At 46.1% G+C, this 12,298-nt stretch overlaps 1 protein-coding gene across 50 annotated transcripts in view; it reads right to left on the minus strand.

Moving 5' to 3' along the window:
- Window positions 1-12,298, minus strand: part of NCOR2 (nuclear receptor corepressor 2) — a 349,636-nt gene that overhangs the window by 205,595 nt on the left and 131,743 nt on the right. For all 50 annotated transcript variants that reach the window (XM_083589595.1, XM_083589578.1, XM_083589576.1 and 47 more), the window contains exon 6: window positions 6,450-6,563. In XM_083589595.1, coding sequence (XP_083445721.1) covers window positions 6,450-6,563 — 114 coding nt within the window. The remainder of the gene's footprint in view (window positions 1-6,449; window positions 6,564-12,298) is intronic.

The raw sequence follows: 12,298 nt of genomic DNA on the forward strand, positions 1-12,298 counted from the left end.
CTCCCAGGAGGAGCTTTCTGGAACACAGAGTTCCTGGAAATCAGGACAGCACGCAACCTATTCTGTTGCCTTTTATTCTTTTACCAGGGCGATGATGTAGTGAGTGTCAAATCTAGTTTCAAACCCTCACTTAACCAGGGAGCTCAGTGCTTGAACGGCCAGGGCCAAATTGTGGGGATCTTGATTCAACCTTCCCATGCAGGATTGCTGCGGGGAGTAACTGTGGGAAACCCCTCTGTACGCTGCCTCTAATCTGCTAAGGGTTTAACAGGACCTGGTATTTTCCCACCCAATATATCCAGTTTTCAACCCCACAAACAGGGCAGACCCACACCATACATCCAAAGCACATTTGAAGCATGTGGCTTCCCCACAAGACTTGTGGGAAATGCAGTTTCCCCCAACAGGGCTGCAATTCTTAGCACCCTTAACAAACTACAGCTCCCAAGATTCCTTGAAGGAAGCCGTGTCCTTCATATATGTGTGCTGGATGTGCTTTGAATGTATGGTGTGGGTGTACCCTGAAACACACCGCTGCACTTCTAACGTGCAAGTCGCAACCTTCCTTGTTGAGTCCTACGAGCTCCACTATGATTTCTCCACTGTGCAGTGGAAAAAAATAGGACTCCCATCTGAGATATCTGCTATTAATATCAAACAGTGGGGGCAAACAAAAGGGGAGGTCCGTTGCCTTCATGCTCAACTTGCAGGCTTCCAGAGGCATCTGGCTGGCTCCTGTCAGAACATAGGAAGCTGCCTTGGACTAAGCTGGACCACTGGCCCATCTAGCTTAGCACTGTCTATACCAGCACTTCCCAACCTGGTGCCCTCTAGCTGCGCTGCACTGCTTTCTTAGTGCTTTCCCATTTGAAGAATGATCTTCCCAGGGACGTATGTCTGGCGCCATCACCCTCTGTTTCTAGGCTGGGGCAACCCAGCCAAATGGGCAGGTATAAATAAGAAAATTATTATTGTTAATTATTAGGCACCGGGGGGCGGGGATTATGCACCCATGTCCTTTAGACCTCAGTTTTCTTTCTTTTTTTCTTTTTCTTTTTTTAAATTTTTAATTTTTAGTAGACCTCAATTTTCTGCTTATTTTTTAGTAGGGTGTGTTGAGTTGGATTTCCTGGATATATTGGTGTGCATTTTAGGATGTTTAATTCCTGTTTTTGTAACCTGTTTTGAGTTAACCTTTCTGGAAAAAAGCAACCAAATAAGAATAGCAGCAATTATTATTACACCACCTGGAGACGCCAGGGACTGAAACTGGGACCTTCTGCACCCAAGGCAGCTGTTCCACTGCATTCCAGATGACTAGTGGGGCTCTCCAGCTTTGGCCTATGAAGTGTTGGCTTTCTCTGGGCTGCTTTAATGAACTGCGCTGTTTTACTGTGATATTTTAACTTCCTCCTTCCCTTCACCAGATTGTAAATTCCCCTGCAGGCCTGCTGGGTCAAAAGGCAAGGTAAAAATATTTCAGTAACTAAAAGGGAGAGGAGAGACAGAGTGTACCTACAGATAAAATCCAAGAACATCTTGGGAAATGACATAACTTGCCTACGAGGCACTGCAAGCGATCTAGTTCCTTGAGGCTGCAATCTAGACATACTTGCGAGGGGAGCAAGCTTCACTGAACGATCAGGCCTTACTCCTGAAAAAGCATGTTTAGGATTGCCCTGTGAGTCACTCATGCGCTTCAGCGGTTGACAGAGGGGGCTTAGGCTTTTGCGAGTCGAGTGGGAAGAGATGAGGAAACTGGAGTTATTTTGAGAGAAAGAGGGAGGTGTTTTTCCTGGAATAATTCCAGTCACCATTCCAGAGAGACGGCTGCTGAACCATGCTCTGGATTTTATTTATAGCATTGCTCAGCTCCACCGCGCCTCGGAACAAGGCATAAGCATTTCCATTCAGGATCCAGCTTTCTCGCATGGATGGAGGCAGGAAACACAGAGAGCGAGCCTTGCTGGGAAAACAGGTCTCCCTCCTACTCCTCCAACTGGGGAAGTGCCATAGCTCAGTGGAAGAGCACGGGCTGTGCGTGCATGCGGCCCCCAGTTCAAGTAACGGCTGGCAAAGACTCAAGGCTGGGAAAGAATGCAATACTTGTATTTATGGGTGACTTCAACTACCCATATTCAGTCACAAAAAAGAAGGGCGGCAACCCTGGAACGCATCTTTGGTGGCGCCCAGGACCAGATGCAAGACATCAAATTTTAAACTAAATATACATGTAAATGACCAAATGCCAAGAATATCCAGCATGGCCACCTTTGCCTTCAAAAGAGGAAACTCTCCCCAAATAAAGGGATTGGTAAAAAGGAAGTTGAAAGGCAAAGGCAAGAGCAGGGGTCAGCAAACTTTTTCAGCAGGGGGCCGGTCCACTGTTCCTCAGACCTTGTGGGGGGCCGGACTATATTTTTTGGGGGGGAAATATGAACAAAATCCTATGCCCCACAAATAACCCAGAGATGCATTTTAAATAAAAGGACACATTCTACTCATGTAAAAACAGGCTCCATGGGTCGGATTCAGAAGTGATTGGGCTAGATCTGGCTCCTGGGCCTTAGTTTGCCTACCCATGGGCAAGAGGGTCCATTTACTCCAGAACGCTTGAGAGTTGTTTAAAAACACATTATTGGAAACTCACTTGGAGAGCACACCACAAATCAGGAAAGTTACCTTGAGAGTTAAGAGGGTGCTTTGCACAGTTGACAAGCAGAGGCAAAGAAGCTATTGCTTTATGACCCGGAAGCTGTACACCAGCTCCCTCAGCCAATAAAGCAAGATGAGCGCCGCAACCCCAGAGTCAGTCACGACTGGACCTAATGGTCAGGGGTCCCTTTACCTTTACCTTAGAGGAACAAAGGCTTCCTTTCAAAAAATGCAAGTTTTGTCTAAATGGAGAGAACAGAAGGGAACACAAAAACTGCTCCCTCCATGCAAAAAGAAAAATTCCTCAAGCTGATTGTAAGGGTGATCCACACTCATCTTTCCTCCGCTCTTTCCTGGTGCAGTACACAATTCAAAGCTCTGTACCCGAGCATTTTCTGGGTTCAGAAATTTCCCTGCAACCATCCACTCAAGAACCTTGCCCAGGAAGGGGAGAATGGCAACTGGCTGTTAGTTACTTAAGATTTTTCAAATCCAGGGAGGGTTTCTTGAGGAGTGGTTTTACCACTGCCTCCATCAAGCAGTCAGGGACCACCCCTCTCACAAGAAGGCATTGATCACCTGCCTGGCCTGCTCAGCTGTGCCCTCCCTGCTAGTTTTTATCCGCTAAGGGGGCAAGGGTCCAGAGCACAAGTGGTCACCCTGACTGATTCAAGCACCTTGTCTGCATCCTCAAGCCTTACCAACTCACCCAACACAACAGGACTGCAAAGTGCTTGGGCACCTTTCAATATTCATCTGCTACAAAAGTGGAGTCAAGATCATGGTGGATGCAAGCAATTTTATCCTCAAAATGCTTTGCAAGAAGTCACAGCGAGCTACCATTGGGTCTGCCACCTCTTTCAGGCCAGACTATGAAAGGCCCTTCACTATTCAGAAAAGCTTTGCCGGATGGCACAATTCGGATGCAGTGGAGGTAGCAAAGTATGCCTTCTTTGCTGCCTTCACTGCCACTAGGAAGGCTCAATGATGAGCCCTCACCAGTGTTTGGTTGCATTCAGCCGGATCTTCCTCCACTTGTGTCCAAGCAGTTTCCCAGGTTGTTTCCTCACCCTAAGCTCTGGAGCCAAGAGAGATCCACAAAGCAGGAAAGGGGCTAAGAGGTGATTGTGTTAATGGCCCAAGCCATTCGGACACTCCAGAAGTTGGCTAGGGCTTCGACAGAAGTGCCACCCATATCAGCTGGGAAATCCTCCATCAGCCTTCAGGGGCGGACCATACTAATAGGTCCCCTTCCTCTGCGAAAAGGTGCTGAAAGCCCAAACTTCAACAGGAAGTGATCTGGCCATGACAAGCCACTGGTGTCAATGTCCCCCACTTTCAAATCACCCTCTTTCTGCCCAGCCAAGAAAACAAGGTTCAGAATGTGACCTGCCACACATATTGGGCTGGCAAAATGTTGGTTCAGCCCCATGGTCATAGGACTAGGAGAAACCTCTGCCTGAATCCCTAAAGTGCTGCTGCCATTCAGTGCAGAGAGAGCACTGAGCTAGGTGGGCAAATGGTCTGACTCTGTACAAGGCAGCTTCTACTCTCCCAGATGGCCCTTTGGTCAGATCCAGCAGGGCTCTCTTCTTATGGGAGGTGGGTGTTTCTAACAGAGCGAGATGCAGATGACTCAGTAAGGAGGAAATGGGTTGCTGGGGATGGCTCTGGAGACTGCTGCTAACATTTCCTCTGCAGAGTGCAAAAGAAGAACATTTCCTTTCAGTGGGTTTCTGAGAGTGAGGTCTCTATGTTCTGGCAATGAAATATCATAAACCTGACGGGAAAACAAAACTGCTTTCCTTCTCCAATTCTACCCCAAGGACTTTTTTTAACCAGCAATTAGAAACATATTTTACACTCCTGCATTACTCTATCTGGATATTTCCACTAGTTTATTTGGCTAATGAACTGAGGGGGAAAACAAAAAACAAAAACCCAAAACCTTTGGATCAACTAAGAAAGTTCCCTGATGATGATGATGAATTAGTTGCTTTGTTTCCCACAGCAACTCAAAGCAACTTACAATATTTTAAGAAAAAAACACATACATTAAAACCAACATTTAAAAAACCCTACATTAAAACATCCTGTCCACCAACATATGCATCATCTAAAAACAAAAGTAAGGTGGTTTAAAAATATTTAGAACGATGCCATATTTTTTTACTTGTAAACTCACAGAAATTTGGGTTGCAATTGCAGTCCCACTTCCCAAGGGAGTAAGGCCCCACTCTGCTGGGGCTTACTCTTCAGCAGATGTGTATAGGACATCAGGTTGGGTTATTGCATTTAAAAACTCATATGATTTAAAAACTCGTATGATTATTTATAAACAGCTGGCAACCAGATTTAACTGATTCATAAATGATAAAAACAATTGCTCTTATGTCCAATGTCTCCTGAAAACATACTTTGTCCATGAAGTCTTTGGCACAACCTTCAAACCCAGAAGCTACACCTACACACACCAACACACACAATCTGCAATTGTTTTAACTGTTTTTATACATGTAACTGCTTTATATATGTTTTTATATTGTAAATTGCTTCAGGGTACCTCACAGGAACCAATTCATAAATGAAATAAATAATCATTAACCACTGGTAGCTAATAGCCACCCACAGACGGAACCTCCATGAATTTGCTTATACAATTGCAGGGGGGTGTTCATAATATTTACCAATAAAATGAATTCAACACTTACAGTACAGCCATTCTTCTTTAGAGGTGGGGAGGAACTCACTACTTGGGGTGGGGGAGAAAGTACTTCAACTCTCAATTTTTTAGCATAATGTTGTGTGTATTAGACAGGCAGCTATGCCCTTTCAGAGATACAAGTGCTGAGACAGAGAAGGAATTAAAATTTAATCTTATTGATTTTTACAGACAGTCCCAAGAGCCAATAGACATTGCTGCATCACACTGGGTATTTTTCTCTTTTTTTTCCTTTTTTTTTAAGCATTTTTTAAAAGCCAACAGGCAGTAAGGCCTGGAAAGAGACGCTTGGAGCTTCTCTGCCACCAACTGTCACCCTCTCCCGGCCTACCTCTCCACCAGAGGATTTGGGGAAGGGGGAGACTTTAAAGGATCCAGAAAACCAGGATGCTGCGCCTTAATTGATCCTTTCAAGAGAGAGGCATTGCCTTTTCTTGATGCAGCACAAGCCGTGAAAGGGAAAACGCTGCAGTGGGTGTCCTTACATGAACTCTCCCTCTCCAGCGAGAAAGAGAGCGCTGACGAGGAAAAGACAGAGAGAAACGATGAGGTCAGCTCTCAAAAAAGGAAGCTCGCAGGCGGTTGCTCAAAGGCTCACTTGCATCTGAGAGAGAAAACACCGCAGTCTTTGTGGGCGGGTGAAAAAGCAGCCAGTCTCCAGGGGAAGTGCTGGTGCTGCTGCTGCTCCGCAATGCCCTGCAAAGCTAGCATTAAGAGAGACCTGCTTTTAGCAAGTTGGAGAGCCCAAGGGGGAGAGGGGAGAAGAGAGGTGCCAGACACACTAGATGGGTTGGCAGCGGTGCCTGCATCTCAAGAAGCCAGCGAAATAAAGGACTGCGGTTTCCTGAGGTGAGAGGCAGATAAGCCATCCAGGTCTGTGCCCCACTACCAGAGATAGCCAAGTGAGGAACAAACTGTGCAAAACAGTAAACGCTACAGAATAAATTATGCAAGATAAAGAGAAATCTTACAGAAGGGCACAATTTGGATAACCGTGACCCATTAAAGGGGCCAGCTCTGGGTTGCCTGAGCAGAGAATTTCCCCCAAAGCATCAAGCACCTCAGGACTTACCCGATTCTCATCATAGATTATTTGGACCAGGCTGCGATGCTTGGACTCAATAGGTGGAGGGGAGATGGGCTTCTCTGGCTCCAGTGGCTTTGCTGCTTCCTCCTCCAGCTGCTGCTGTGGGATTTTGAAAAGAGAAGAGAGAAAAGTGTGAGCACTTGCATGTGGCATTGCTGCGCTCACAGAGTATGCCATTAAGGCTGGGGAACCTGCTGTGGTCTCTCCAGCAGGTAGGAAATTGAGCCCCACATCTGGAGAGCACATCTGCCACCCTGGTCTAACTCTTCATCACTACTTGCACAATTGGTTGAAATTCTCTAGCACTCACAGATGCAATGATTTACACAAATGTGACACATACTAATTCTGGTTAGGGTGAGTCACATGCAAAACAGTTGGTTTTGAAGCAACTCTCACCTTTAATTGTGGCTTTTTTAAAAAAAAGACAAGTTTCTAGCCCGTATGATTTTCGTCAAGTGTAGATCTAGCCTTTCCTAAGCTACTGTGAACCTGTCTGTTCCAATGTATAGAGTGTCAATTTGAAATTCTGACTAGGGAAGCCCCGGGGTCACAATTTCATCAAAAATTGGCGGGATCCAACATGGTGACGAAGGTAGTTACTAAGTAATTTCGCTTACCCTTATCAAAGTTTTAAGTGGTTTTAAGCGGCTTTTATCCTCCCTTGTTTTTATCCGAGAGTTTTAACGATCTGCTGGCTGTGCTGGCTGTCTTTTAATAAAAAAAAAAAATTCTGACTAGGATTCACTGGCAGGTTAATTTTTGAGAAGGAACAGATCAAGTCATTTCCCCCCACCCCACAATAACAGCCAATTCATCAGTCAAAGATTATTAAGAAAGTTCAGTTCACTCAGCCCTCACATCATTCCAATTGTGATAGAAGGTCCAGCTGCCCTCCTCAGTACAATAGCCTGGTTCACACATTACACTAAACCATGGTTTCTTTAGTTTAACTATGATGTGCTTGAATGTGTGAATGCAGCGCAGCTGACTGGGATAGCTCAGTTGGTAAGAGCATGAGACTCTAATCCCAGGGTTGTAGGTTTGAGCCCCACATTGGGCAGAAGATTCCTGCACTGCAGGGGGTTCAGCTAGATGATCCTCTTGGTCCTTTCCAGCTCTACAATTCTATGATTCTGTGACCAACAACAAATCATGAAATGAAGCCAGAGTTTCTTGTTGGTTTATGAACCAGGGTTGCTTTGGGCTAAGGTTTGATGTGAGGCCTAACCCCAACAACCTTTTTTTACCATGGATCATTTGGCCACCCCACCCCAGATGCTCACCAAGCTACAGAAATAGGAGGCAACAGAAGCTGGTAAACCAAATTTGGAGAAACAAACCATAGCTTGTTTGCTCGCCTATGAGACAACACCTTGTTTGTTTGTTTGTTTGTTTGCTTGCTTGTTTTTTTAAAAAACAAAACCCCAATGATTGGACAAACCATGGCTCAGTGTTATGTGAGAATGAAGCCAGACTGGTGCTATTAATAGCTGGAACAATAGTTACACCAAGCACACAGAGACAGCCCTCCCAAGCCTGCTTGGATTTTTTTGCCTGAGGATGGATGCTAAAAGGAGGGGGAAAGAGTTGAAGGCCAAAGGACCTTTTCCAAAGACTGTGTACAGTCAAGCTGCAATGATACCTGGGCTTTACCCTTTGGGGTTGGAAGGAGAGAAAGGACAAGGGGATCAGACACAAGCAATGGTCAGCCTGTCTACTTGCCTCTTTCTGACATCTTGGAAACTCTGGCTGCATCAGGGTCTACTGAGCCAAGCACCAGCATTGTAGAGCATGCCCAACAAAAGGCATTGTTGGATTAACTAGGCATTATGGAAGACATGCAGCTGCTCTTGAAAGAGGCTGTCCCACATTTCTCTGCCAACCTCCCAACTATTGCCTAGGATGGGGGTGGGGAACCTTTGGCCTTCTATCAATCCCAGCCAGTAGGGCTGCCCCTGGGGTTGGTCCAGAAGCAGCAGCAGCTGAAGAACATGGCGGCTTGGCTACTTGCGGAGGGGAACTACTGATAGCATATAACACTTTGGCAGCCATTGCAAATTCTGCAAGCAATCTGCTACAAGGCCAAGTTAAAAGTGTTGGTACTAACACATAATGCCCCATACCGATCAAGAATAATGGGAGTTGTAGTCCAGCAATATCTGGAGGGCCAAAGGTTCCCCATCCTTGGTCTAGGAAAGCCAGATGTGTGGCATTGCAGTGCTCCAAGTTTCTTTAGTTCACTCATTGGCGGCAGCTGGTGGGAATAGGGAACCCTGGAGAACAACATCATCACCCAACTCCCACCAGATGCATCATTTCCCATGGCACCCAAATCCAGCCTTGGAAGGAACTAGCCAATTCCCAAGAGCTGGAGATGGTCAGGAGGCCAAATCAGGCCATGAGACAAGTGGCTTTTATACCACAGATGAGCCCAGGAGCTTAATCTGAAAGGATCCCCCATAGGTATGTTACTGCTTTTTTGCAGAATATATGCTCCTGATTACCCAGGAGGACTCCTGTGTTGCAGCCAAAATAAAATATCAGCAGCCACGTTTTATCCCAGAAAGCATGTGCCTCGCTAGCTGTCCCCAAGAAGCGGGCAGCCAGCAAGAGAAATGTCTCCTCAGCACCCTCTAAAAACAATAAAGCCTGGCCAAGCGAGCAGCCTCTATTGGGATTTGCAGATAATGTAAAAGACAACAGAAAATAAAAATAATGCAGGTCAATGTGGACATACAATATATTTTATTATAAAGGTCTAAAATGTTTGGGGGTGGGGGAGAGAAGCCAAGCTTGTGACCTTTATAATCAGAATGAGTCTTGGCAGTTTCCCAGTTGCTCTTCCCACTCCCCAGCCAACAATTGCGTGCCATCTCTCCTTCCCTGCAAGAGAGAAACCCCCTGCTGCGGCTACTCAGGAGGGGGTGACAGCATGACCCTGACTCTCCATCAATGCTGCAAATGTCCAGCCAGTCAGTTTCTAAGAGGAACTTTGAACCAATTTCTCATTTTAGTCGCAGACAAAAATATCACAGATGTTGGTCACGCACTTGGGAAGTTATAGCTCTTCTCCACTCAACACTCAAAAAAGGGCGCTCGGAGCATGGCTGTGTTGGAGAGCCTTTGGGCAAATCCGCATCAGCCCAGCCAACATGGCCAATCACCAGGCACATCTGGAGGTGCACAGGGTTCCCCACCACTGAAGTACCATGTTGTTCCCACCAACCTGGGACCTTGAGGGTTTGGGACAATGAGGTCATTCCATTCACACAAGGACTTCTGCGTGTGCAACAGAATGCCCAGTACCGATTGGATGGGGCATCCGCAGATGGGGGGGAGAGAGTGGGGGGAGTTCTGTTGCACAAGCAGAAATTCTTGCATGGATGGGATGACTTTGTTGGATAAAACCCTGTGTGTCCCAGAAGATAGTATCTTGAGGTGCTAGATTGGACAGAAGTCAGAAAGTAGTGCAAGAGCCAAAAGATCCTGCTCTCTGTATTTATTTATTTTTCACTAGACCAGGCCAATCAAGAGACTTCATTCTGCTCGCTAATCAGAAGGGTAGGTGCTGCAAACCACTAATGCCTTCTGCATCTGAAAAGGGCTGCAAGGTCTGAAACCAGACAATCCCTTAGACTAGTCCCCAGCCTTTGGCCAACAGGCTTCCATTTCAAGTCTTGTGAATTCCTTCACAAAACTTGGTTTTAGGTACCAACATTCAAGATGAGTGGTTAGAACTCAAGAAGAACCAATGGGAGCTTATAAATATGGTAAAAGGTGCAGAGGGAAAGCCCAAGCGGGGAGGGAGGCTAAAGGAACCGGGAGACTTGCTGAAGACACTATATTAAAGGATAACACCTGTTAAGTTCCCAAATATTTAAGGAACCAGCACACATTTTAAACTGTGGAACTTGATCCTACAGGAGGCAGTGATTGCCACCAACTTGAATGGCTTTTGAAAGGACTGGTCAAATTCATGGAAGGCAAGTTTATCGGTGGCTACTAGCCACAATGGTTATGCTCTGCCTCTGTGGTCAGAGGCAGCAACACTTCTGGAAACCTCAAGATGGGATTGTGCTCAGCTCCTGCCTAAGGGTTTCCCACAGTCATCTGGGTGTCCATTGTGAGGACAGGAAGCTGGACTAGACAGGCCACTGGCCTGATTCAGCAGGTTCTTCTTATGTTCTTAGATTCTTAATAAAGCAGGTTACACTGTGGTACAGTTTGTTCTGCAAGCTCTGCTATTTCACTCACCCACATGGATCACTACTTTATCATACAGTACATGGCAGCCCTCACTTGGAAGACCACTTTGAACAGCTTCCAAATTAAAAACATGGCTTCAGCCAAACTCCTGACACAGCTTTATGGAATGCACAGCTCTAGTGTGGGCAATGTTAGGAAAAGATCTGTCATAGAAGAAGCCACCTTCTCCAATCTGTGCCTTCCAGATGTTTGTTGAACTACTATGCCCATCAGCCCAATGGTCAGTGATGATGGGAGTTGTAGTCCAGGCACATCTGAAGGGCGCCAGGCTGAGGACAGCTGCTGTAGTATGTGGGCTAACCAACTAATTAAGATGTGGCTTTCCATTAACAGAAGGGGGTGGGGAGACAATGGTCAACAGACAAGACCTTCTGCAACATTCAAGTTGAAAATGTCTGGGCTGCAGACAGACTCTCCACATTGCAAGCTGTGGCAGTTTTGTTTCGTCTTCCATTTTCCACTTTTTGTTTCCATTTTTGGAAGTCTCAAGGATGTTGGCTTTGCTTGCATGGCCTAAAAATGTGACTCATTATTTCCTGGAGGCCTCCCAATGAGAGGGAGGGAGAAAATGCACTGAAATGCAAGGCCCATGTATACAACATGTTCCTGATGCTGCTACAGAAGGAGCTCCACCTCACATGCATGGTTTGCTCCCTGCCTTTCTCCCTCCATTTAGCATCTCAAGAACCAGCAATAATCAAAATGTTCCTGGAAACACGCCCCCCCCCCCCCGTGCAGGAAGCATCTGTTGGTGTTGTGACTAATCAGAAACAGCCCACTGCATTTGACTGTGCCGTCCTTATGCAGTATGTTTGTGGAGTGTTGTAAAGAGCAGTATGGTTGTGATATGGGGTGGGTGGGTCTCCTGGAACTTATACAAATGCATCCATCAGACACATTTGCACAGGTCACTATTAATACTGAAGCACTCACCCCCCCCGAAGACTCCTTTCAATGAAAATGGAGGAAAATGCCTCCAAATGTTTGCAAATCCAAATGTTTTATCTACTTGGATCTTTAAACTTGGCAACAGAATAAAACAAGGGAAACGCCATACCTCTCTTTGCCTTCCCACTGCTGTCTTCCCTCCACCCACCCTCCCAAGATGGTAGTTCCAGATGTTGCAGTCACTCTATAGGGCCTGGTTGTGCAGCTGCTTCTGAAATCTTTTCCTCTCTTCAGCCCCTAAGCCCTTTCAATAGCGCTGTGACAGACAGCAACAGAAAGCAGGTGTCTGGGATTAATTAAACTTGTTTTGCTTGGGGGTGGGGAGGATTCTTCCACATGCACAGAGAAGACACCCTGCCTTTATGCTTATGACAAGTTCTTTGCTATCTAAAAACTAACCCTCTCAGCATACACATATGGAGAATCAATCTCCTGAAAATTAGGGCCATGTCTAATCAAAGTTCTCAGCTAAGCACTTGGGGGGCAAGAATCTCCAAAGCTCCCTCCCTCTATTTGCATCTGCTTGCCCACAGCGATTTACCCCTCTAGGCAACTGCTTCGCTGCTGTTCTTTTGTTGTTCCTCACAGTGCAATTCCAGTCAATAAGGGAACATATT

Source organism: Podarcis filfolensis (assembly GCF_964270895.1).
Source record: "Podarcis filfolensis genome assembly, chromosome: 16".
Lineage (NCBI taxonomy): Eukaryota > Metazoa > Chordata > Lepidosauria > Squamata > Lacertidae > Podarcis > Podarcis filfolensis.